At 40.8% G+C, this 27992-nt stretch overlaps 1 protein-coding gene across 1 annotated transcript; it reads right to left on the bottom strand.

The window, feature by feature from the left end:
- LOC308083348 (methanethiol oxidase-like) lies at positions 1 to 27868 on the bottom strand. Its single transcript, XM_080425643.1, has 12 exons — positions 27815 to 27868; positions 23483 to 23536; positions 21785 to 21897; positions 19115 to 19300; positions 15237 to 15357; positions 14934 to 15116; positions 11630 to 11811; positions 10808 to 10886; positions 9496 to 9617; positions 8594 to 8686; positions 2283 to 2401; positions 1 to 549 (listed from the first exon to the last, which is right to left on the bottom strand). Exons 1-12 carry the CDS (start codon positions 27816 to 27818, stop codon positions 387 to 389), a joined length of 1419 nt encoding a protein of 472 aa, XP_080281769.1. The 5' UTR covers positions 27819 to 27868; the 3' UTR covers positions 1 to 386.
- Positions 27869 to 27992: the final 124 nt, after the last annotated feature.

Genomic DNA, 27992 nt, shown 5'->3' with positions numbered 1-27992 from the left:
TACAAAGGATAAATACATTTATTGAAACACTCTTTATGATGGACAAAACCATAACTTGAAAAAAACAAATTTTTGGTTTTTTTCAAGTTATGGTTGCTTATATAGGGCTATGCACATGTGTCATGTGACACTGGCCAATCACAGTCCTGAATAGGCTGTGATTGGCCAATCACAGCGCAGGATAATTCTACAAATTTCCTGGGCCCAGATCACAGCGCAGGAAAATGTACATTTTTCCAAATCTCACTTATAGGGGCGGTTTCACCGCCCAAAAATAGAAGTTAAAGATAGAAGTTCAGTATTATTTAATGGTTGAAGCATTTAGCATCGTTATAGTCAGGGTTGTAGTCGAGTGCTCCCAGCAGCAGGGGGCGGTATGGAGCTGATCAGATCCAGATGTCAGAGGTGCAGTCTCCTCCTGGGTAACGGAGCTCGTGGGCCAAAGCCGGACCGTCTGGTTCCTTACCGAAATCGATCAAGAAGTTCTCATTGACCTTCAGACCTCCATTAACCGAGTCTACGTCTATCTGCATCATCACCGAGCCCTCTCTGGAGACAGAGAGACAGAGACAGAGACAGAGAGAGAGAGAGAGAGAGAGAGAGACAGAGAGAGAGACAGAGACAGAGACAGAGACAGAGAGAGGTCTTATCTCCTTGGCATACTGGCAGTGTGCAGAAGACAAGTGCCACTTATTGGTCCAGTGGTTTGCATGATTAGCCATGGACAGACAGACAGACAGACAGACAGACAGACACTGTATCAGTGTATTACGGAACAACACATGTATTTATACTCGTATGACAAAGTATACATCATGCTTTATAATTGTAGTCCTGTTACAGTTTCTTTTTTTCTTAAAAATTTTTATCCCGCGATTTTTGTAACCCATTTTTTTCACCCGGTGCCAATTTCCTAAGTGATCCTGGGCGCTACACCAGCCCTACACCAGCACTACACCAGTCCCCCACAGTAGGGAGGCCAGGGCCGAGCTCATGCTTCCTTCAGGCATGAGAGCCAACTGACCTTCTTGTCACCTGACAGGGGGGAGTTTCCCTGGTTGGACGTAGCGCGTGGAAGGAACACGTTATTCCAACCAGTTCCCTTCCCCTCCATCAGGCGCCCCGGCTGTCATGGGGGAGGCGGTATAGCGACCAGGATTACTACATGTTTTTGTGAGGGTATTAACTACCCTAGGAGACACGGGGAGAACATGCAAACTCCACACAGAGTAGGCCCTTTCGCCAACCCCACCTAGGGTATGGGCGCTGATGACGCGGAGGAGAAGACAAGCCCCCAGCGCCCACAGCGTCCCCCGGTGGGAATCGAACCCAGGACCTTCTAGCTGTGAGGCGACAGCGCTACCGACTGCGCCACCGTGCCTCCTCCTGTTACAGTTTCTATGGCGTTTTTGAGTTCAGAACGAAGTCTTCTGGTCAAGAGTTAAAAACCTTTTATCCTTATCCGAGTGGATCAGGTTTGGATTTTGGGTGTTAATAGATATTATTTGATTAATCAAACGTATTAAACCTAGAGAACATTATATTATTATGAGAAAATTCTATTATCAAAGATCAGATATCAAAGTGATCCCAATGCTGTTTTTTAACAACCCAAAATCCAAATCTGATCTGCTCGGATAGGGATTACAAGTTTTGAACTCTTACAGAAACTGTTCCCGAGACTGCTGGACCGAGACCGGATGCTCTGGTGCCATTTACTACAAGGGTTCCCAAACCTTTCAGGCCGCGACCCCCCAAAATCATATTTGAACTGGGGACCCCCCCCCCCCCACCCTGACAAGCAACTTGGAATTGTAGGCATTACATTTAGTTTGACTCAGTTCCACAGATAAATATTGTGAAAATAGCCGAACTACAACTACCAACACCTCGCACTGCGAGGCGTTGTGAGCTTGTAGAGCGGCTATTTTCACAATGTTTGCCTATTTCTTATGTAATATTTGACAATTTGGCCAATTTGGTATTTAAAAGGTCTTAAAAGTCATTAAATTGTCACTTTAGAAATGTGCAGATACCCTGTATACACTTATACTGCATGTTGGTATGTTTACTGTTAAGCGAGATAACACTAAACCACACTAAACCAGTGGTTGTAAACCACTGGTTTACAACATGGTAACAGAGTGAACTCAATGGGTGTCAGTCAGTCACTCTGTTAGTCAGTCTGTGTCATTTTGTCTGTCAGTCTGTGTCTGTCGGTGTCAGTAGCACACATGCAGCATGTTACATGTAGTGTGTTAGAAGTGTGTGAGTTGCAGTACTTGATCATGTCGGGGTAGAACTGTTTGTCCCAGGCGCTGTAGAGAGACGTCGTTACGTACAGCCTCTTCCCGTCCAAACTGAGCTGCAACATCTGAGGACTGCCCGGAATGCGCTTCCCCTACACACGCGCATGTGCACGCACGCACACACACACAGACACATAAACACAGACAGCCAAGACAAATCAGTTATGAGACAACGCCAAGACAAATCAGCTATGAACAGTGTAAATACACTGTTCAACATACAGTTCTATTGCTACAATGATTACTTGAGTACAATTTTGAGGTACATATTTTGAATACTTTATACTTCCACTCCAATACATCTCAGAGACAAATATGGGACTTTATACTTCAGTAGAATTATTTGACAGCTTTAGTTACTATAGTTACTTTGCTGATTTAGATTACATCTAAAGTTTTGGAAGCGTCCACTGTTCCCAGAGTTAAAATAAAACATGGTGAAACAGAGTTTACTTATTATGTCACATAGTTGGAACAAACGCACACAGAATCTGAGCTCTGTGCCAACAATGACTACTTTTAAATGCTCTCTCCTCTGCCTTTTATGAAAGGTTTTCAGCTTACCACTTTTTTCTTGTATTTTTAACGCATATATACAGTATACAGTATATTGTTATTATTACATGTTTCTATTGTATAATGCTTATATAAATGAATTGGGTTTGTGTATGAAACACTTGCCTTGCCTATATAGTTTTCATTCTGTTGAATATGAATGAAGCACATGAGTTAAAATGTACTTAAAATGCTTTGATAATTTTCGCTATGTATTGTTTGTTCTCTTAAATTAGCAGATATGGCTCATTGAAATATATGTTCAGTATTAACCACATGAACCCTATAGTCTCTATTCTGTCATCTATTATGTCAAAATAGGCAAATATATGACAATACAGATCTTCAAGCTCAAAACGTGTCACAGCGCATTGTTTTTTAACTTAATATTGTATTTTTGTAAATTTGGATCCCGGGGAGACACCATAATTCTCTTTTGGGTCTCTAGTTGAAAGATTTTAGGAAGCCCTGCTGTACAGGAATCTTCTTATCGTTGTCGTCGGGCAGAAAACTCTTATCTCCATATTTCTTCGTAAATGAATGCCCTACTTGACCATACTAGAGCGTCACACAAATTCAAATAAAAACAGATTCAAATAAAAACAGTTTCAAAAGTAGCAGATCTACAAGCTCAAGCTCGAGCTTGTAGTTCTGCTACTTTTGAAACTGTTTTTATTTGAATCCTGAAAAGTAACAGTTATGGACATATGAGGTTTCCACTCAGACAGAGACGTTATACTATTTAGAGAATCTTTTCCAGGAACCACACAGAGTAAGAGGCGGCCATAGCTGAGTGGTTAGTGAGCCCGCCTAGGGAGCCAGAGGCCCTGGTTGCCCCAGGTACGATTCCAGGCCAGGCCAGCAAATGTTTCGATGAAATGAAATTTGTCTCTGAGCAAGACTCTTAACCCCTAATTGCTCACAGACCCTCATTGGAAACAAGACCGCAAGGACTTTAATGAACGGACCTGTTCAAAGGAATTATCCTTATCCTTATCCTAGTAAAAGTGTTGGTTTGTGGCTTTCCTCTACCTATAATCAGCTGATAAACATTCTGATAACTGATAAGTCAATACGACCCCCGATAATATCTGACCTTCACCAAGTTGGAAAAACAACAGGGACATTCTCCTGACAGAGCACGATAAATAGAGCATGTTAAATATTTACATTACATTCAATCCAGAGAGACCATGTACACTATACTATTTATACAATATAATCTACAGTTAGTTACTATATATAGACTATAGGCCTACGGCACGTACTGTATATAATAAAGTTTGTGTGTGTGTGTGTGTGTGTGTGTGTGTGTGTGTCCACATCCCGGGGTCAGATTGGGCTGAAACTTCCACTAGTGTGTTATGATCCGGGGAAGGTCATGGGCAGGTCAGACGTTTTATACTTTTCTAAATATTTAACTTACCTGTAAAACCGGAGAGGAAAATAAGGAGCCGTGCAGACAGGCTCATAGGCTGCGTGTGGAAATGGAATGGGGAGGTGGAGTCACATACCACCTGAGCAGCGTATGTGTTAATGTGAGACTGGTGTACAAAACCAACAGCATATACTGGCCTACTGGTGTGTCCCCTCACCAGTGGTGGAAAAAGTAATCAAATGTTTCACTTAAGTAAAAGTATCAATACTGCAATGTAGAAGTAGTCTGTTACAAGTAAAAGTCCGGAATTCAAAATTTACTTGAGTAAAAGTACAAAAGTATTGGTATCAATAGATCTACAAGCTCGCGTTGTGCAGCTTGTAGATCTGCTGTTTTCAAATAGCCTAAGTATAAAATAGGGCTACAGTATAAAATAGGGCTACAGTGGTTAATGTAGGTTTTATAATGTAATAATTTATATCTGCAAAGTAACTAGTAACTAAAGTTTTCAAATAATTGTAGTGGAGTAAAAGTACAATATTTGCCTCTGAGATGAAGTGGAGTAGAAGTAAAAGTAGCCTGTAGACAATTGGAAATACTCTAGTGAAGTAAAAAATACCTCAAAATTGTACTTAAGTACAGTACTTGGGTACATGTACTTAGTTACTTTACACCACTGCCCCTCACACAAGACATCAGAGGGAAATAAGGGAACATCCGTTTTCTGATCTGAGCTCTCTCTTTGTGTAACTTTGTGTATGCTACATAGTGAGGGCTGTTAACAAAAAAATGTGGACACGGCTCACAAAAGCGCCACATTTTTTCTACATGCTCTCCATCACCATAGGTTTCATTTTGGAAGGGTAGCCACGTCATCAAGATGGCAGAAGGCGGCCATCTTGGATTGCAAAGATGGCCACCATGTAATATCTATAATTGCCAATATCTCGGCTTCCAAGCCACTTAGAAGGTCAATCTTGGTGTCTAAATATACATTTTCTGGGACAAGGAATGCAATAAAACTATAGGGAATGTCAATAAGTGACTAATTCTGCCAATATTAGATAATTTGGTTGATTCTGCCTATGTATGTACATCATTTTCAGACACATTGAAAAATGGAGCATGAAGAGAATTGAAGATTATTAGCTTCACTTTCAAGGATAACAACATTCAAATTATTTGTCACATTGACAACTGCAAAGATCTGTGCAATTCCAGTGTGCCTTCTTGCATGAGCACCTTGCACCACAACCTCTTTTACAACCGCACTTGACCAGTTCACTGCAGGCTTTTGACGCCATCGGTAGAATACTCCACACAGGAAGCCAGACCTGGTTGTTGTCATCTAATGTCCATCCCCATCCTTCTGGACTGGGTGTCGGCTGCTGGGCCAGTTCAGATGTGGCCGAGATCCCAGACTGGTAGGCAACTCGCTTCACGTGCTGCAGCAGCTAATCTTGCGTTGGTGGAATGTGTTCCATCGTTTTGTTCTTCTGGCAGAACAACTCTCGTCGTGCTTCATTGACAGATTCCAAATCACTTGTCTTATCATACATGATGACTGTGAAACGCTCAAGAAGCTGAAAGTGTTGGGCATCTATCGTCACAGAAGTGTATGGATTTTCTGCCATGTAGTTGAAGGCCTGGGTGACCTCAGGGTAGGAATTCCAAGCCACCCATGCTGACTTCTTCCCTTTCCCGCAGAATGCTGATGTTGTGTCACAGCCTGTGTAACAGTGGAAGATGGGAAGTGCCAAAGTGTCTTTGCCCAGAGCATGGCAGATCGTGTTTATATGAACATAGGTGTAGTTCTTGCCAGTGCCAAAAGCAACCCAGATGTCTGCAGCTGGATACTTGGCGAGCAGGGCATGGAACTTGCCGATGAGGATAACGACAACATCCGTATCCACAGTGCGTATCAAGCAGGTAGAACAGCCATGTTCCAGGGCATCAAGCAGGTGAATCACTATCCTGGTGTTGGCCTCTTCATGGTTACATGGCAGCATCGAGTGGCTGGTATCTGTGCCGACCACTGTGATGCCATATGTGATGAAGACCAGCTTGCCCTCTGGCCAGGCAGTGGGTGCAATCTTCCCAGAGAGAAAGGCAAAGAGTTCCTGCTTGTTTATAGGATCACGCAGGAAATCTGACCAATTCCCCGGCAGCTTGTTCTGACCAGCCACCTTCCGTCGTATCCCTTTGCCTCGCTTCTACCTTGTTGACTCTTTTATGCTGCTGGTGATGTAAGTATCCCAGACCACATCAACTCTTTTGGAGATCTCCAGGTGTTTCATGATGTGGGGAACAAAGACACAACTGGCATATTCGTCAAATGTGGTAATGTTGGTAGTGGACAGGAAGTGCACCACAGCAGCTCCATCGAGTACTTTGACATCAAACGTAGCTGGAGGTTCTTCTTGTGTCTTCTGTGTCAGAATATTTAGCAGATCTGACTTCTTTCCCAGCCGTAGTTTCCCTCTGTCAGATAGAGAGGGAGGGTATGGATGGTTTTCATGTTTAAAGAAGGTGCTCATGTTCCCCTCTCTGTGTTGCGTGGTTATATATAACCGGGAGAAGAGTGCCACATCATCCTTCAACATTGAGATCTGCCCTGCCTGCTTGGTCTTGATCTTGAGTGTTGGGCATCTGAAGAGAGGCAGTGAGTTCTTTTTGATGGGCCCATGAATGGAGTGTGTGCGGTCCATGATCACTGTCTTATGGTACTTGTCGTACTGTTCTCTGCCCACTGATTCCACAGTGCGGACTGTGTTAACCACTGACTCGTCAATCACATTTCGTGTGTCCAACATTAGAAGCTTGTGGCTATCATCTAGGAACGGATTGCCCATCCCACTGATGGTGTGCACAAGTGCTAGTGTTTGCTCTTTGAACGTCTTTTGTGTAGCCATTCCTTCTTCATGGTGGTGTTGTTTATTTCCTTTTTCTAAAACATACTCCTGCTCAAACTCTTTTAGGAGTCGTGCTTGTTCAGGCCCTGCGATCATCCACCTCGGTGAGTCCGACTGCACCTCCAGAACCCTTTACTAGATCATTATTCTGCTCATGAGCCTGGTCTATTGGTATGCTTGAGAAAATACTCGAATAAAGTACAAATTCCTCCGTTTTCAAATTCCAGTACGGTACTTAAGTAAATGTACTTAGTTACTTTCCACCATTGATAACAACAGTCAGATCTGTCAAAGTTTGATAAAAACTCATACCAATATGTTGTGCATAATCTAGCCGACACATACATTTTAATACAATTGTGTTCATATATGGCCAGAATCAACCAAATTATCTAATATTGGCAGAATTAGTCACTTATTGATATTCCCTATAGTTTTATTGCATTCCTTGTCCCAGAAAATTTATATTTAGACACCAAGATTGACATTCTAAGTGGCTTGGATATTGGCACTTATAGATATTACATGGTGGCCATCTTTGCAATCCAAGATGGCCACCTTCTGCCATCTTGATGACGTGGCTACCCTTCCAAAATGAAACTTATGGTGATGGAGAGCATGTAGAAAAAAATTTGCGCTTTTGTGAGCCGTGTCCACATTTTTCAAAAATATGGTCTTAAGCATCCTCACTAACATGCCTGCCTGTCACTTTTAGAGCAACAGAAAGCTCCTTGATGTATGAGAAAAGGGTTTCTGTGTTGTGTATTGTATATTTTAATGTATTGTACCTTTTTAACGTTTTTATTCATGGGTTTTGGACTATTGTTTGGACCTAATGTTTTATACAATTGTGTCAATAAAGTAACTAACTAGACCACTGTATTTGGATTATGTGATTTCAGTAATGACATATATTACATTATGCCTATTTATTACTATACTCCTACCATGTTTGAGCACGCCAAGTCTCATGGTCAGATACACAGTAAAATCATGTTCCCAGTCACCTAAGATCCCACGTTTAACTATATATATATTATATATTAACTGATTTCTGTCATCCAAATTTCTCTGTGATCCCCATAAGTCTGGTGGAACCATAGCATCCCTATTCTGGGAGCAAACATTCTGCAAAAATAGCTGATGAGGTTGTAGAGGTTATAGTGCAGTGGTTCTCAAACTTTTTCATGTCAAGGACCCCCAAAGTGATGTATTTGGCCACGGATCCCCATCTCAAAATATTGTTCCAGGGACCCCCCAGAAGCAAAGATTTGAGTTACAAATGTTCGCTTAACGCGCCGCGTTTCGAGCTTGTTGTAGATCTGCTACTTTTGATACTTTTGTATGACGCTCTAGTATAAATATAAAATATATATATACCCCCCCCCCAGGGGGACCCCACTTTGAGAACCAATGGGTTGGTGGACATGAAGACGTACCTTGATGATGCGTGGAGGGGGCTGGGCCTGGTCCTCTGGATCATCCATGACTTTGACCTGTCCATCATTAACCATACTACCTCCTAGAAATATCTGAAACACAGTATATATATTCAAATTAACCACACTACCTCCTAAAACACCTGGAAAAAAAGTACATTCAAGTGTATTAATGCAGCGATTCTCAGGTTTTTGGGCGGATTATTTTTGTTTATTTTCGGTTTTTGGTTACTTTATTTTGGTTTTAGGGTTAGGGTTAGGGTTATGTAAAAATAATAATTTTTTTTTTTTTTTTTTTAAATCTTATTTTTGCCTGATTTTACTGATTTATTATCAAAACATTAACTAAATAATGCTGCGCACATATATTATATATAATTTGCACAATTCCCAGAATTTCCCAGCATAACATTTGGGAAGGCTTAGCCTTTACCCTAGCCTTCATTACCCGCCGCCTATGCAAGTGGGCCCCCAAATAAATAGCAAAACACTAAGAATGTATTGATTGAATACAACAAAGATGAATGTACCTTGAAAGATGAGTTTTCAATGTGACAAACAGGAACTTAAAAGCATATTGATCCAGGCCGGACACAATCGATTCATCGATCATTAAAATAACATGAACAATGAATGTGAAAATGCATGCTCAGATGAGTCGGCCGCAAACGCTTTTGCGATTTTCAAGTGAGCCCTGATCTAGAAAAGGTTGATAACCCTGTTCTAATATATTACTAACATTTACCTACAATACAACACATTCTATTCATATGTTACAGTAATATTACTAATAACATCACAAAACATTATATTCACATATTGCCAATATATTACCAAACCCAATCTAAGATTATGTATAAGAGAAAATCCAGTAGCTTTTATTTTATTGGAGAGACTCAGACCTGGCCGACCAATCGCGGCGCCTTTCTGTCGCTGATGTCATACTGTCTGATGTCACCATGCAGCCAATTACTGAAGTACAGGAAACGATCATCAAGAGAGATCAGGATGTCTGTGATCAGACCTGTCAAGAAAACAGTGAAAATAAATTACATATATGTCAATAAAACAGGAAATATATGACTCAATAAAACTCAGTAAAACAGTAAATACCTCAGTAAAATAGTATATAAATACTTCAGTAAAACATGGTAGGCCTATACCTTTTCATTTTCTCCCCAATTGAATCTTTGCCAATTCCCCCATTTTTCTATAGGCCCTGTCACTGGTTGGTCTTCAGGAGAGTGTAGAAAACCTTTTAGCTCGAGACCCAAGGTCTCCCCAGGACTCAAACTAGTCAAAATAGTCGACCTACCCTCTCTCTCTCTCTCTCTCTCTCTCTCTCCAAGCTCACAAGCTTGTAGAATGGCTAATTTCACTATTTATATTCTTACTTTTATTTTATTTATGGATTATTATTTTTTTTAGTTTGGCTATTTAGTCTTTTGAAATAATAATTAGGAAACAAAATTAGGAAACAAACAAACAAAAAAGGGATAAAAATGGGTCTGCGACCCAAAACTGGGTCCCTATCCACTGTTTGGGAAACTGTTTGGGTTTTCTCTGATACACAATCACCAGCTGCTTCTTTTCACTTGGCAGTGAGTACATTCACTGGAAGGACATAACACCAGTGTTGCCATGTCTGCTTATTATAAGCAACTTTGGGCTTGTTTTTTTTTTTTCAAAGTCGCTTGTAAATATTGTTGCGTTTTTTTGGGCTTATTTTTAATGTGTAGTTGCTTATTTGGGCTTGCTTCCAATTTGTTTTTTTATTATTGTTTAAACCAGTGGTTCTTACACATTTTCATGTCAAGGACCCCCAAAATAAAAGGTATTTGTCCACAGACCCCCATCTGAAAATATGTTGTGCCAGGTTTGTGTTCAAATGTCTCTAAAATATATTTTTTAAATGCGCTTGTAGATCGGCTATTTTAGCCAAAGTATAGGCTACACACTTCTTCTTCTTTAGCTTTTTTTTGGCTAAAAATACCTGGTTGCTTGTTTCTCTCGCAAAATCTGGCAACAATGCATAACACCCCTCCCCTGCTGAACAGGACCTCTGACCAACCTGTTAGGGTCCGTGTCCACCAAGACGTTTAAAAAAGAAATGTGCATGGGAATTCCCTTACGTGTTTTGTTTGAATGAAGTTTGTTTGAAGTTAGAATAATATTTCTAATAGTAATAGAAGATGTGATAATACTGTAACTTACCGGGCATCTCGGGAAGCAACCAGCCCTCCACCTTCTTAACGGGAACCTCAATGACTTTATCTGCAACCCACTCTCCTGTCTGGTATTACAATAAACACACACCTATATTACACACACATTACGCTCTCCTGTCAGTTATTACAACACACACATAAAACTTCTGCAATACATGACCTGGTTATTATAACACACAACACAATGTTCTAAACATCATGTACATACCTATACATGCTATCTATATATCTTTGAATATTTGACCTGTTTGTATCCTGTGTTCTTCTCTTTTCTTCTTACCTACCCTACCCTACCTCTCTCCTCAAGAAAACTACAAATGAAAAAAATAAAATAATCTTCACCCACTTCTTTACACTTGTAAACCTGTGATGTAAATCTGTAATGTGACAATAAAGATGATTCTGAACACAACTATTGTAACACACATATTTGTGTATAATGTGTGTGTGTGTGTGCGCGCGCGTGCGTGCGTGCGTGCGTGCGTGCGTGCGTGCGTGCGTGCGTGCGTGCGTGCGTGCGTGCGTGCGTGCGTGCGTGCGTGCGTGCGTGCGTGCGTGCGTGCGTACACTACAGTCGTTTTTATATCTTTATTAAAGACTAATTTCTTCTCCCTGGCCTTTAGCGATAGCTGATGACACCCTACGTTTTCCCTTACTGTGGCTAACGTTTTGTTTGCGATTATTGTCATTGTATGCTAATGTCCGTTTATATTGCGTTGTTTTGTTTTAACCTCTACTGCACTTTGGTTGACCTGGTCATGTTAAACGTGCTCTATAAATAAAATGTTGTTGTGTGTGTGACAGCTACCGTTTTCTTGTAGAAGTGGAAGATAGCTCCAGGCAGAGCACAGCCCACGTAGCCTTCAGCAGCTGAAGGCTCATGCAGGAAGCGGACCTCCAGAGGAATCCTGCCCATCTCTCCCAGCTCCAACGTCTGGATGCGCTGGTGGGTCTCCCAGTCCCACACATGCACCGCACTGCCATACAAACCTGGAGAATGCACGATTATCCTATTATACACCTAAATAACATGATATACACCTGAAGAACATAAGCTAACTGTTATACTCTAGAACCCAAATAAAAGAAAACTATGATATAATAAAAACTGTGAGATTATGGACCAGAATTTATAAAGCAAGTTTAATTAAAACAAACTGTGGCCGACCAAAGTGCTGTACAGGTCAATGATCGAAACAAAAATGAAAGTGTAATTAGCAAACGAGAGAAACTAAAACACATTACACACGTTAAAAAGGTTACCACAACAATACTCAGCCAAAGCCAGGGAGTAAAGCTCAACTTGAACTGAAGGCCTGGGTAAAAAAAAATTGTCTTTTAAAACCTCTAGGGTCTGGGCAGATGGAATGTGGAGGAGGGGGCAAGCTGGAGCCTTAGGGGCAGCCGCTGCAAAGGCTTGGTCACCTCTTGTTTTTAGCCTCGTTCTAGGCACAACCAGCTAGAACTGGTCAGCCAACCTCAGAGCGTGTGTGTTACAGTAGGAGTTCAGCGAGGTACAGAGGAGCCAGCCTGTTTAGAGCTTTAAAAACAAACACTAAAAGCTTAAAATCAATTCTAAAACGGACAGGGAGCCAGTGGAGTGAGTGAGGCCAGGACTGAAGTAGTGTGGTCACACCTTTTACTATCTTTTTTTTTTTTAAACCAGTGTGGTGGCGGGCGGCTGCATTTTGAACGAGCTGCATAGCTCCTAAGAGATGACTCGTCAATGCCCACATACAGGGAGTTGCATTAATCCTTCCTGAGGAAATTAAAGGGATAGTTCACCCCCAAAATGACTTTTTTTCTATCGATTAGTCACCCCATGGAGACTTGAATTCATGGATGTTTTTTAGTTTTTTGTCGCATTCCTAAGCCAATCATTTGATGACCGGCAGCGGTCCGGTAGGAGACACAAAGAGTCTCCTTTGTGTCTCCTACCGGAGAGTACTAAAGAATAACCATAATTGTTTGGGTGAACTATACCAGTTTAAAGCATGTGTCACAGTCTGTGGCTCTATGTGTGGGTGTAGGCTCGTCTCCCAGCTTCCTGCTTTGGCACACCTGTCTGTCTATGGTCACCTCATCTCCCTCAGTTGACGCACTTGCCGGCCATCAACTCATCAACCCTCACAGTATTTGAACCCTGGTCTCCTGGACTCATCGCCAGATCATTGCACAACCTCCCATGGTAGTATAGCACGACTCTTGCCAGTTGTATTTTCTAGTGAAGTTACGAGTCTGTTAATTCAAGATTTCCCTAAAACTGCTCCTAGTATTCCTAGTGTTGTGCTCCTGTGTTACTGCAACTCAGTAACTTCTTCTCCTCTGCCAGGGAGGCCTGCCTACTACCAGGCCTCCCTGCCTGCCTGCCAGTGTTGATTTCGTCAGCATGCAACCAAGTGTAAAATCTACCATTACGACGCCATCAAGGGACCGCCAAAATACATTTTAGTCGACTAAATCAATTGTAGATTTAGTCGACTATAATCTTATGATATTCAGTCGACTATAATCTTATGATATTTAGTCGACTATAATCTTATGATATTTAGTCGACTAAAACTAGACTAACAGTACAAATAAATGGAATTTGATTCAAAAGACTATGACTAAAACTGAAGCAAAATTTGCTGTCAAAATCAACACTACTGCCCTGCCTGCCTGCTCACTTCCATCATGCCACCAACCCCTACTTCCTGAATAAATAACCTTTAACTCTCTCAGTGCCACGCCCCGACATATCCCGAGTTTTTCCCGAGTACCCTCAGTGCCAGCACGAGAAATCCCGAGTTTTTACTTTTGACTGTGGTCGCGTTATTCTGTTTATTTTTCATGATCACTTTCGCTTCCTGACTCCTTCAGACTCACCCGGAACTGGATGTAAAAAAAAAAAAAAAAATTCCGGGTCACGTTGTTTTTCTCCGGTGATTTTCGGCCAGAATAGGGAAAGTCACGGTTTTTCACACGGTATAAAAAGCGAACGGAGAGGTCCACGTCTACTCTCTTTGGTCTGGGTGACGATCAGTCATCGTAGTCGTGTATCGCAATTTAGCGCGATCAACGATTGTCGAAAATGTCAACATCCGGTTCTGACCGGATATGACGTGAGCCTGTTTGGGAGGGGGCGAGTGAGCCAGCGAGATCATCAATGTGTCGATTTGTTGCTCTCTACTGGTAGAACTGTATTATGGGTTTAAAACCCCAATCAGATCATTTATTTGAATGAAAAATTACAAAATTACAAAATAAAAAAAAACGCAAATTCCTGGCAGTTTGGGAGTACTTTATGAAAATACTCTTGGCACTGAAAGAGTTAACTTGCTCCCTGTGTTTGGCTCTGCTTTTGGGTTCTACAGTTTGCAAACCGTGACAGCATGAGTTACCCTATTTAGGTCTTTCAGGGAAGGAAAGGTCTTAATCTTGGCTAAACGTCTTATCTGAAAAAAGCAGTGGTGTAAAGTAACTAAGTACATTTACTTAAGTACTGTACTTAAGTACAATTTTGAGGTACTTTTACTTTACTGGATTATTTCCAATTGTCAATACTTTTACTTCTACTCCACTACATCTCAGAGGCAAATATTGTACTTTTACTCCACTACAATTATTTGAAAACTTTAGTTACTAGTTACTTTGCAAATGATTACATTATAAAACATACATTAATCACTTTAGCCCTATTTTATACCTAGGCTATTTGAAAATAGCCGATCTACAAGCTCACAACGCATCGCGCCGCGTTGTGAGCTTGTAGATCTGCTATTTTCCAACATTTTAGTACTTTTACTTTTGGCACTTTAAGTACATTTTGATACCAATACTTTTGTACTTTTACTGAAGTACATATTTAATTCCGTACTTTTACTTGTAACAGAGTACTTCTACATTGCAGTATTGATACTTTTACTTAAGTAAAACATTTGAGTACTTTTTCCACCACTGGAAAAAAAGCAGGTTTTGACAATAGAGCAAAACTAAATAATAATAACACTATGATATTATAGTCCTGAAGAACATATTTCTTCGATATTATAGACTTAAAGAACTACGACAAAGCAGCATAAACCATATGAAGAAGCATAAATCCGGCCTAAGCTGAAGCCATAACGTACCGTCTTTAACGTGTTGCGGGTTGAAGCCGTCGGCCAGGGCTTTGGGGGCGCCCCACTCCGTGCTTATCATCACGTTGTGGCGAGGCTGGTACCAGAAGTCGTAGCCGAACGGCGCCGCGTCCCCTTCGTGTTCCCAGTTCCCGATCACCTCAAACGTCTCACCGTCCAACAGCACGAAACCACCTGGAGGTCAAAAACCATATTGGATCCCTCTGTTAATTGCTAATGGCTCATTTATGATCCGCTGAGCGACACCATCATGCGACCAAGTATGATTCGGGCTTCAGTCCGCCCCCTGCTTACCCTTGCCATTGCCAGAAGGGTCTCCCATGCAGCTGATCATGATGTGACCGGAACCCAGGCAGTGGGAGGTGTGTGGGTTGGCCAGGCCACACTTCCAGTACAGGTCAGTGGGCTCCACGATCTACACAAACAGCACAACTCAAGAGATTACTTGACTGCACCCCTACACATTCCTAGTGGTGCTAGTAGATAGATTCTTCTTTTGTTTTTCACTTCTGTTATTATGAGTGTTCTTTAGTACTGTAGTACCACCTGGTATGGATGTCTGTCTGTAGCCTTAAAGTCACAACTGCTGCAGCAACGAACATTTGTTCAAAGATTGTTGGACAACCACTTCAGAGGCTCTATACATCTACGTATAATAACAGTATGCTAAGGTTGGCAAGGAATATCACTTCAAACACTAGCCATGCTTTGTATGGAGAATATAGGTTGCTGCCTTCAGGAAGGAGATACAGTGTTCCAACATACAATAAGGTCAAACTGAAGAGGTCCTTTGTCCATCAGACGACATTGAGGCTTACATTTTTGAAAAACATAAAAGGTATTGACATCTGATCCCTGCAGTGGCAGGGCTTTCCAAACATACTAGTTATTCATAAAAGAATATGTCTAATCTTACATTGAAATCTGATCTTACCCAAAAGGGCAACTCACTTAACTTCCCTCACACGTACAGTGTCACTCTTTGATTAAATTCAATAATTGTTTTATCCACCTCGTGATGGGTACGGACATGGAGTTTAAAGGCAGGACCAAATGTAACACCAAGCAGGTTGTGCATTTACTAAAACGTCCCTGCAACCTGCTTCATGAGGGCACCACGAAACGGGAATTGAAAACTAGAATTGTCAACTCATGATGACAGTGTTGAACAAAGTGATGAATTGCATCTGAGTGGAGATTCAAAGAGAAGAAGAGGAAGAAGGGTAGCTGTCCCTCTGTCTTGCTCTTAGCCTTGCCTACTTGTTGTCAATTATTTGTACGAGCTCTTGTTTTATTGGTTCTTGTTTATTTGATTCACTTATTTGTTTTAGCTCTTGCTCATTTGATTTTCCTATTAGTCTCATCTGTTTAAGAAAGTAGGTAGCTGATATTGCACTTTTACCTTTGCGCTAGGTACACTCTTAGTTGCTTGTTTTAGAAGAGAATGCACTTAAGACTTCTGGTGATTAGTAGTTTTCTTGCCTACCTATGTTGAATGCACTTGTTGTAAGTCGCTTTGGATAAAAGCATCTGCTAAATGTCCCAAAACGATTGTGCTTTAATAATAGCATTGGATTGCTGCTCAGGCTTTTATTATAATCTCCCTCTGTTGTCACCAAGGAAGTTTAACCTGTCCCCCACTCTCTGCTCTCTCTCTCGCCAACAGTCCATTTGATATGTTCATGCGTTTTATTTGTAATGATTGACGCACAGGTTGTGTAAGCCACGGCGATGACAGTGCAGAAACAGTCACCTCACTTATCTAACATTTTGACCATAGGTAACCTTTTGACAGCTTACCTTCTTTTTGCTAAAACAGACGTCTGTTGTTCACCTGTCCTTGGAGTTTGATAATTACTACATTAACAGTGTAGGAGAGACAGACAGTGTAGGAGAGACTGACAATATGAAAGCTGAGAGGGAGACAGACAGTGTAGGAGAGACAGACAGTAGGACAGCTGAGAGCTAGACAGTGTAGGAGAGACAGACAGTCGGACAGCTGAGAGGGAGACAGCATAGGAGAGGCAGACAGTAGGACAGCTGACAGGGAGACAGTGTCGGCGAGACAGGCAGTAGGACAGCTGAGAGGGAGACAGCGTAGGTGAGGCAGACGGTAGGACAGCTGAGAGAGAGACAGTGTAGGAGAGGCAGACGGTAAGACAGCTGAGAGAGAGACAGTGTAGGAGAGGCAGACGGTAAGACAGCTGAGAGAGAGACAGACAGTAGGACAGCTGAGAGAGAGACAGTATAGGGGAGGTAGTAGAGAAAGCTATGGTGTGCTCTGATCCCAGACCAGCTGTGGGGTCAGGATCTGTATTGATCAAGCACCTCAGAATCACTCTGTGTTGGGGAAGCTATGCTGAAAGCGTAGCTCGTAAAGCTACAACTACTTCACCATGGCAGTAGTTCGAACAAACTACATTTCTACCCCTGGGAGAAATGTAGTTTGTAAAAAAAGAATTACAGCTACGTACATAGTAAAAGTAATTCAATACAATGTACAAGTGGGGTATATGGAATACAATATAATAATAATAGTCTATTAAAAAAGTCACTTGCCAGCAAAAATCTGTCTCTCAATTGACACTTTTTTGCAATAAAACGATCTGTGTCCTTCTGGATTTTTAAATGAAAGATTAGACGCTGGAAATATATATATATTTTTAAGGGACATCATAAATGTACTCATATATGACCATGGTTGGGGTGGTGCATCGCTATCGGGAGTGGCAGGAGGATTGTCCATACATAGTGACATTTGTTTGTGTGTTTATATGGATCCCACTGCCTTCTTTGCAGCAAGACCCGCCCTCCCTGCGAAGCATTCAAGTGCATACCAGGGCAAGCCAATCAGAGGCAGACAGCATAGGCCTGTCATGTCAGTCATGCCTTCAAAGCAATCAGGATGGAAGAAGGACAGTCCTGTCTTTCAAAGGGGGTTCTTGTAATGTACAAGAACACAGTAATGGTAAAGTAAACTGAATATTCATTTCAAGTTATTGCTCAAATTGTGGTTTGTTGCTTGAGTACTTAAACTACAAAAAAAAATACAAAAAGAGTAGTTGAACTACTTGACGCGCCACACAAATATGAATGTAGTTGAACTACCTGCAAGTTACAGCAAAACGTAGTTAAACTATGTAGTTAACACTCACTCCTATTAATGATTCTTAACCACAGACCCTTGGGACACAATTTTTTCACTCTACACCAAATGTCTTCGCCAAATCTCTTCGCCAAAAGTAGCCGATCTACAAGCTGCTGTTGTGAGCTTGTAGATCTGCTATTTTGGCAAACTTTCCCCCCAGAATAGGGATGCTGCATCATTGTTTCACCTGGCTTTAAAGCTAAATAAAGGCAGGAACACCAAACATTTGTCAGTATTAGTAGGAGTAATGTTTTGTGCTGGAGAAGGGGGAACAAGGCTGAAAACATAGTGTAACAGTGTACACTAACCACGTTCAACGTGGTGTCCCTATTTTGGGCATGCCAGGCAAACCTTTCACAAAATGTCAAAAACTGTCAAAAACCTTAAACAACTTCTACTATTTTTGAAAACTTTGAAAATGTTTGACATTATAATCTTTTTAAACGTTTTTAATTTTTAAACCTTTTTTTACTGTCTTCAGCGAATCATCGGCCTCCATCTCACCCTGTCCTCTGCCTCCTCTTCTCTCACACCATTCTTGCTGCTGCTCTCCTATCACACTTTTCTCGCCCCGTTCCAACCTGCTTGCACACGTTTCTTCCCCTCTTTTCCACACTCCCCATTGCTCTGGAATGTTGACCCCAAATACTTAAAATCACACTGTTCCACTTGGGTTCCTCTCATTCACACACACACACACACACACACATGTGTTACTGTCTTACTGCGGCTATAACCTTCATTCCTCTCCTTTCCAAGGCATATCTCCACCTCTCTCGATTTTCCTCTACCTGCTCCCTGCTCGCACTACAGATCACAATGTCATCTGCATACATCATGGTCCATGGGGATTCCTGTCTATAATCTCATCTCACCATAGCGAACAAGAAGGGTCTAGTGCTGATCCTTGAAGACCCACTTCCACCTTTTTTTCTGTCATACCCAAAATATGAACGCCAGGTTGAAAATGTCTAGTAAAGAAGGTTTGAGAACCAGTGCGCTAGACGATGTGTTGACCTTTCACCTTGTGCATGCGGGGCGCGCGGGGGTCGGTTCCCACGTCCACCACGTAGACGCGCGAGGAGATGAGCGACGGCAGGATGAGACGGTTGCGTCGCCTGGAGCTGTCGTCATAGCAACTGCTGCACGCGTTCCATCCCGAGTGGTGCAGCTCGTCTTTCAGGTTGGGCATGGGCAGCCTGTGGATCACCTGCAGGGGTCAAAGGTCAAACCATGACATGGTGTGTAGCTGACTATTACTCCATTAGTTGCTTGTTTTAATTGCTTGTATTATTGTTATTGCTTCATTATAGTTTTGCTATTGTTGTTGAAAATGTTGTATCTCTCTCTCCCCATCTCTCCCTTCCTCTCTCTGTCTCTCCTTCTCTCTCCTCTCTCTTTTCCCCAGACACGGTCGAGTCAGATGGCTGCCCACACTGGAGACTGATTCTGCCTGATGTTTCTTCTAGTTAACCCATTAAAACCGGGAAAGCGTCTGTGTCATTTTATACTTTGGCTATTCAAAAATAGCAGATATACAAGCTTATAGATCTGCTATTTTAGAAAAAACGTGACATTTTGTGCAAATCTTTGAATGTATACATTTTTTAAGTAAATGTTTATTTAAATATTTTCTTCTGGGGGGTCCCTGGAACAAAATATTTTGAGATCGGGGTCTGCGGCCAAATACATAGTTTTTTACATGAAAAAAGTTTGAGCACCACTGATAATGCAACATAGGTTTTTCAGAAAACTTTTTCATTGCCACCGTCGTAAAAATGCTTGCTCAGGGTGGGACAATGTCGGGTCTCTGCTCTATATGCACCATTTATATGTTAAGTGTCTTGAGATAGATTTGTATTTCTATAGCTCCAGTCATACATCAGATGCAACTACTCTTATTAACAATGAAAAATGTTTGTTATTAATAGGGGTGTGCCGATATATGTATCGTGTTGGAAAAAAAGAATATCGTTTTGAAAAAAATATATAATAATAATAATAATATATATATATTTTTTTTTAAATAATAATAATGCAAAAACAGAAGTATTTGTTTGCATTTGCAAACAAATACTGGAAATACTGGAATACTGGAATACTGGAAAATATACTGGAATACTGGAAAAAAAGCTTGGAAGCTTGGAAGAAATACTGGAATACTGGAATACTGGAAAATATACTGGAATACTGGAAAAAAAAGCTTATGAAAATATATGGGGGGGGGGGCCCCCATATATTTTCATACGCTTTTTTTCCCCCCCATATATTTTCATAATAAAAAAAATGCCATATATCGTATCGAGAAATTCGGCACACCCCTAGTTATTAATAATGTCTATGTCATTCGCATCGTTTCTCAACGTCGGGTCCCGGGGACCACCAGGGGTCCAAATATACCCCGATACATTGGTCAGGCTCTAGTCTAGTGGACATGCTTGTCCACTTATTTCTCCCTTCTGCTGTGTTGATCATCTCAGTAGCCCTGTAGCCCAAAGCCAGAGGATGTGTTGCAGATGTACAATTGTGCAACAATTGACAATCCATAACTTTCCCTCTCTCCTATATGGTTAATATCCTGCAGCTGACTCTCAGGACCCCGTCTGGGAATGGAATCCCTTCCTGGCCCAAGTTCAGGTCTCTCTGTTTTTCTTTCTTGCATTATTAACACAGCCTTAGGTCAGCTGGGCTGGGTGTGATATGATGATTTCAGTGTCTTTAAAACTTGAATTAAAAATGTGAAGTTTAGGCTGGGATCAGATAAGGACTATTCACAACAAAATAGAACTAGAAACAATAACCTCTTACAGGCACACGAAAGAAAACAAAATACAACTGCTGACCTCCTTATCGGAAAAACAAAACTCAAACAATACAATCAAAACAGTCCCCCACCCCTTTCTTAGCAGAGAACAATAGAACACGTAATCGGCACAGGGCCGAGCTAGGATCGAACTGTAAGCATCTAGATCTACATGTTAGATCAAGTGTTTGCAGAGATCGGATACTGCATGTCTGTTCGGCTTCACATGCACAATGGCTACAGATCACAGATGAATGACGGACAGGTTCAATCAGTTGAATCCCCGGGTACCGCTGGCTTCCTGTCAAACTGTCCATGAGCAAGACACTGAACCCCAACTGCTCCAGATGAGCAGGTTAGTGCCTTGCATGGTTTCTTTTGCTATGTGTATGTGAATGAGTGAATGTAATGCATTGATCATTTAACTTTTTAGTTTAGTTTCATCTAACTAAAACCAATGTTTCCCTCTAAGTTTTTGGTATAGTCTTAGTTTTAGGAAACTACTTCCAACACGTCTACAGTATGGAGAAGTTTGGGGAGTATAATGACAGGTCAAGAAGAGGAGGGTTTCCTGTCAGACCCAATATCCATGGTAGTACTATAGTAGTCTACAAACAGTCCACACTCAAACATTTCTTTTTTTTGTTGTTATTTTTTTGTGTTATTTACCAGCAGCTGCAGTCTGGCAAACGGACCGTTTTGACTGAGGAACCGAAACGCGTCCGTTTGTCAGACTGCTTCTGCTGTAAATAAAAGTGCTGACTGTTTCTTAAAACTGCCGCCGTCATTAGTTGAATTGTTGTCAGTATAGAACGCTTGGCTCAGGACTCCAGACCTTTAGTATTTGTAGTACTGCAGCAGTACCCAGCAGTAGTATAATTGTAGCAGTACCTGGCAGAATGTAGGAGACTTGGGGTCCACATCCACAGTGGCCAGGTAGTCAGGTTTCTGGATGTCTGTGTTGCGGTAAATACACGGCAGGTAGACGATCTCCTCACGAGGACCTGCGAGGCAAAAGGGTCCCTATTAGCATCCCTAGTGAACATTCCTCAAAAATAGCAGCTTGTAGATCTGCTATTTTCGGCCAAGATATTGAGTGAAAACAGGGCGGCCTAGTATACACGAATCCACAGAGCGCTTCCCTGTAGGTATGGCTCCGCCCCCTTTAGGTAGCGCCGCCATTACTGCGGTGTCAATATCAGTCAGCTGCTACTACGCTGAGTGCGGTGATATTGACACCGCAGAAATGGCGGCGCTACCTAAAGGGGGCGGAGCCATACCTACAGGGAAGCGCTCTGTGGATTCGTGTATAGAGCCCTGGGGGACTCGGGCCAAGTATGTTGGCTTTTTTTAACGTGTCGCGGTGCGACGCGTTTTGAGCTTGTAGATCTGATATTTTTGAAGTGGAATCCTGATTTTTTTTTTCCTTTTTTTTTTTTTTTATCCTGAAAAGTAACATTTTTTTTTAATTTCAAATGCATTTAGTTAATCTGTAGTTTATGTACATTTTATGAACTTAAAGGTAGGGTAAGTGATTTTCTTTGGTTAAAATAACTGTTAAATAGCTCTATATTCTGATAGTACTCATTGCTATAGACTGTTTGTTCAGTAAAAGGAGTCTCCTTTTCTCTCCAGCTCTTTATAAAACAGAAAATGCATTTTTCGTTTCATTTCCAATTTTATCCAACCAGGACAGAGAACTCAATCAGGATATAGATTAAACAAGTGAAATTGGAAGTGATGACACTAAGAAATGAGCAGGCAAAATTGGAACTGGAACACTATAAAAATGAAGCTTACAAATGGGTACTTTCTCCTGATTGGCTGAGATTTTGACACCTACCGGAAAATGTATTTTCTATTTATTAAAGAGCTGGAGAGACGGGGAGACTCCTGTTACTGAACAAACACTCTATAGCCACCGGCTTTCAGGTGCTATAGCAATGATTACTATCAGAATATAGTGCTTTTAACCTTTTAACAAAATACTTTTTGTTTTAACCAAAACATATCACTTACCCTACCTTTAAATACATAGGACATAAAAAAGACAATAGAATTTTAATACTGGTCATTAAAGCTACTATAATATAGACTGAAGTAATTAAAGCGGGTCATGTTTGCATGTTTGGAATTGTAACAGCTAAAATCAATAATATATCAGTGTTCCGACATTAACCTGCGGGCCGCATTAACTCATTCACTGCCACAATTATTGCTGGCCGCGTTTGCCCACTGCCAGAGATTTTTCATTTAAAAAAAAAAGTACTCAGGAGCCGAGATACAGAATTTTTAAGTTTTAAGTTAACAAGGAAGTGGATGGGAGTGTAGATCTTTAAACAATCATATCTCCTTGGTCTTTGGGTCAAATTTGAAAAAAAAACTAAAAAAAAAAAAAAAAAAAAAAAATTAATTTTTTTCAAAAAAAAAAAATTACGTTTTTTACGTCAGTGGCAGGATTGGTAAACGGGACAAATTACGTTTTTTACGTCAGTGGCAGTTAAGTGAAGGTGGATGCCGCATGTGGCCCCCGGGCCGCCAGTTGCCCATGTATGACCTATAAGGACATGAAATAAGACAGTCACTCACCCTTCATGGCGTCCAGTGGGGTCTTGTACCCGGGTCCGCAGCCAGAACAACTCGCTGCGGAGGAACAGATAAACAGGCTGTAAACCAACAAACACTAAACACTAAACTCTAAACGATGACTGGAAACTAATGTTGAGGTCAAAGCATTGTTGTGTAACTCTTGTGTTTTCTGAACAGGAGAACATCCTCATAAACATCTGGGTCCAAATCTCACTTATCACCTCCGGTAAATCCTTCCTGTCTCTCTCCATGTCCTGTATCTCTATCTTGTCTCGCTCTGTCTTGTCTCTCTCTCTATCTTCTCTGTCTGTCCTGTCTCTCTTTATCCTTTCCAGTGGTGTAAACTAACTAAGTACATTTACTCAAGTACTGTACTTAAGTACAATTTTGAGGTATTTTTTACTTTACTGGGTTATTTTAAAATGTCTGTACTTTTACTTCTACTCCACTACATCTCAGAGGCAAATATTATACTTTTACTCCACTACAATTATTTGAAAACTTTAGTTACTAGTTACTTTGCAGATATAAATTATTACATAATAAAAACATACATTAACCACTTTAGCCCTATTTTAAACGTGGCTATTTGAAAATAGCACATCTACAAGCTGCGACGCGTTGTGAGCTTGTAGATCAGCTATTTTCAAACATTTTAGTACTTTTACTTTTGGCACTTTAAGTACATTTTGATACCAATACTTTTGTACTTTTACTCAAGTACATTTTGAATTCCGGACTTTTACTTGTAACAGAGTACTTCTACATTGCAGTATTGATACTTTTACTTAAGTAAAACATTGGAGTACTTTTTCCACCACTGGGTAAATCCTTCCTGTCTCTCTCTATCCTGTTTCTCTCTCTGCGTCCTGTCTCTCTCTATCTTGTCCCGCTCTGTCTTGTCTCTCGCTCTATCCTCTCTGTCTGTCCTGTCTCTCATTATCCTTTCTATATGCTGTCTCTATATCCTGTCTCTCTCTCTCTCTCTCTCTCTCTCTCTCTCTCTCTGCCTTGTCTCTTTGTCTTTATCCTGTCTCTCTCTCTGTCTGTCCAGCTCTTGCACAGATGTTTACATCTGGACTGAAAGGGAACCCTGGTTCCACAGCTGACTATAGAATGAAGACGATGGTCCTCAACTCTGCATGTTGACCTTCTAGCTGTTGAAATGGAGGAATGAGGAGTCTATTCATGTATTCACTATATTTACGCACTTGCATTTATTCCCTAACTAATTGTAATCATCCTATCCACTCATTGTAAGCAATACGTGTGTAGTCCCTTTAGTAAGCAGCTTTATATGTACTATTGCTGCACTGCAAACTAACAGGTACCAGACAGGTACTAAATGATATCCTTTAGATTTGGTATTAGAGATGCACAATATTGAAACTTTGGCCGATATCCGATAAATAGCATGGTCATAACGATCTATAACATTGCTATACAAGGTTCCAGTAGAGTTTACCTTACACCCAGTGGTGGAAAAAGCACTCAAATGTTTTACTTAGGTAAAAGTATCAATACTGCAATGTAGAAGTACTCTGTTACAAGTGAAAGTCCGGAATTCAAAAGTACAAGAGTATTGGTATCAAAATGTACTTAAAGTACCAAAAATAAATACTAACATGTTTGAAAATAGCGACGCGTTGTGAGCTTGTAGATCGGCTATTTTCAAATAGCCTGTATAAAATAGGTCTTATAGTTTTATAATGTAATAATTGATATCTGCAAAGTAAATAGTAACTAAAGTTTTCAAATAATTGTAGTGGAGTAAATGTACTTAGTTACTTTACACCACTGCTTACACCTGCTATACATTAACCCCTCATGCCCCATTTTATACTTTGGCTATTTTTGAAAAATCTAAATAGTAAAAAAAAGAAACCTCTAATACAGGCTGTGGACTGTGAAACAGTCTATAATTGTGTCATTTCCCTCTGGGTGGTGTGTCTGAGTCACAGTCTGACCTGTGGCACAGTTGACAGGGAGGGACATTAATGAAGGTGAGACAATAGGACAGACATGATGGGATACACATATGTCCCTACGCAGAGAGGGGTTGGGGAGGGGACTGTCCTATACAACAACAGTGGGCTGTTATTTGGATAACCCTAAATTTAATTTGCTGAACATGTAATTTACGATAACGTCTAGAAAACAGATAAAGATAACAATCTAAATAAACATGGCAATTTGGGAGGGGGAGAGCGAGAGAGAGAGAGAGAGAGAGAGAGAGAGACCGCAAAAAGATTGGCATGTATGATAACTTCTGTGTGGAACTGTTACGAAAAAGTTAAATGAAAACAAGGCCAAATGCAAGCTGTATTACACCAAGTTGTTCTACCACATGTCAACAAGAATGCACCCGCATTTGAAGATGAAACATCACAATAGCTGTCACTGTCAGATAGATAGACATATTAAAATAACACAAAATATCCCTCCAAGGTACTTCTTGAACAGATAAATAAGTTGTGATTAATTTGCCATTAATCATGATTAACTATGGGAAATCATGTGATTAATTAAAAAAACGATTTAAAAAAAGTTAGTCGATATGAACTTGTTGATCCACTATATTAGCTATTTTTGTAAGTTAAGACTATAAGTATAACTTGTGGTTAATAAGTGTGGACACAACACTAAAATGTCAGCCTTCTCTCTCTCTCTCTCTCTCTCTCTCTCCCTCTCTCTCTAAGACAAAGAGAGCGAGGGAGAGAAAGAGTCTCTTTCAAAGAGATAGTGTAGTGAGAAAGAGCCAGAGGGGAAACGTGAACTTGAATGTATGCAGGTTTTTGTTCAGGTTGAACAATACTTTGACAGTGAAGAGATTAAGTCAAAGTTACTGCTAAACTTCTCAGAGGAGCATCCGAGGTCAGGAGAGAATAAGATAACACACACACACACACACACACACACACACACACACACACACACACACACACACACACACACACACACACACACACACACACACACACACACACACACACACACACACACACACACACACACACACACACACACACACACTAATGAGGGCCAAGGGAGTAGTTACATAAACACTTGGCAGGCAGACTGGATACTTTTCAACCCAACTTTTCCTGTAGTAGTGCTACTTGAAGTAACAGGCAGCAGAAAGCAGGGGAAGTGACTTCATTTTAATACAAATAGCCTAGAGAAATATTTAATTACAATCTACTATAAAACAAGACACCAGCTAGGAGATCACGAGGGGTTCAGCCATCTAATAAGATATATAGGTTACAATGGCAACCTTTGTCCTAATAAAATGTGCGCAGTAGCCAGCCATGTCCAGTAGTGGATAGTAACTAAGTACATTTACTTAAGTACTGCCTACTTCAGAACAATTTGGAGGTATATTTTTTTACTTTACGGGGAGTATTTCCAATATTCAATACTTTTACTTCTACTCCACTACATCTCAAGAGGCAAATATTGTACTTTTACTCCACTACAATTATTAGAAAACTTAAGTTACTAGTTACTTTGTAGATTTAGATTATTAGTACAAAACGTACATTAACCACTTTCAGCCCTATCTAATTCGGCTATTTGAAAATAGCAGATCTACAAGCTCACAATGCATCACTGTTGTGAGCTTGTAGATCTGCTATTTTCAAAAGATTTTCATTCATTCTGCAAACTTGAAATGGGCCATTTTGCAATGTACTTTTTTTTTTGATATTTTTACTCAAGTAAAACATGCGAGTACTTTTTCCACCACTGGCTATGTCAATAAAAAAATAGAGCCTTCAACCACTTTGTCGTACAGCGGTGTCGCACGAAAATAGCCAATCGTTGCACATCGGCTGATTGGGTTATTTTTTGGAAAAAGTTTTGAAAGATTTGCGCAAACTTCAGCACAATGTTATGCAGGAAAATATGGAACGTCAGCATGAAAGTGATTAATAAATGAATAAATAAACATTATTTAAAGCTTTACAGCAGGTCATCTGCTTTTCTTATGAATATAAACTGTTAGATCTTGTCCTCTTATCAAAATGGGTGGAAAAAACTAAGTTGAACACTTTTTTTTCACAATGATCAATATATCCTACAGCTTCACAATCATAAACCAGTTCCTACACCCTTATGTTTTCATGTCATTACAATAACAGTTGGCGAAAATAATCAATAAACAACTAACCAGATCATGTCAGGCCATGCATGTTGCAAAAGTTCAGCCATGATGATCACTGCTTTCTTTCAGTTTTTTAAAAGATGTTTAGTAGACCTATACAGTCAGTAGATGAGTAAACATATGGGCTGTAACACACTGTAATAATACATAGTGAGTTGTGTTCTTACCCATGGTGCAGGTTAGTGTCGGTGCTGCTGCTGAACTGGAGCTGAACTTGGCGTTTGTAGCGTGTGTGTGTGTGTGTGTGTGTGTGTGTGCGTATGGGGGGCGCGGCCTATAGGCCACGCCCCCATCCATACACCCCCCCCACACACACACACACACACACACACACACACACACACA

The sequence above is a fragment of the Gymnoscopelus braueri genome, assembly GCF_963280865.1.
Source record: "Gymnoscopelus braueri genome assembly, chromosome: 4".
Classification (NCBI taxonomy): domain Eukaryota; kingdom Metazoa; phylum Chordata; class Actinopteri; order Myctophiformes; family Myctophidae; genus Gymnoscopelus; species Gymnoscopelus braueri.
Note: the sequence above shows the minus strand (reverse complement) of the source record. Positions and strands in the feature narration are given on the sequence as shown.

Excerpts from the sequence above, each read along its gene's own strand:
- LOC308083348 (XM_080425643.1), bottom strand. Across the intron at positions 21,898-23,482 it reads CCCACTGGACGCCATGAAGG|GTCCTCGTGAGGAGATCGTC; the intron begins GTGAGTGACTGT and ends TTTGCCTCGCAG. Across the intron at positions 15,358-19,114 it reads GCGCGCCCCGCATGCACAAG|ATCGTGGAGCCCACTGACCT; the intron begins GTGAAAGGTCAA and ends CTGTTTGTGTAG.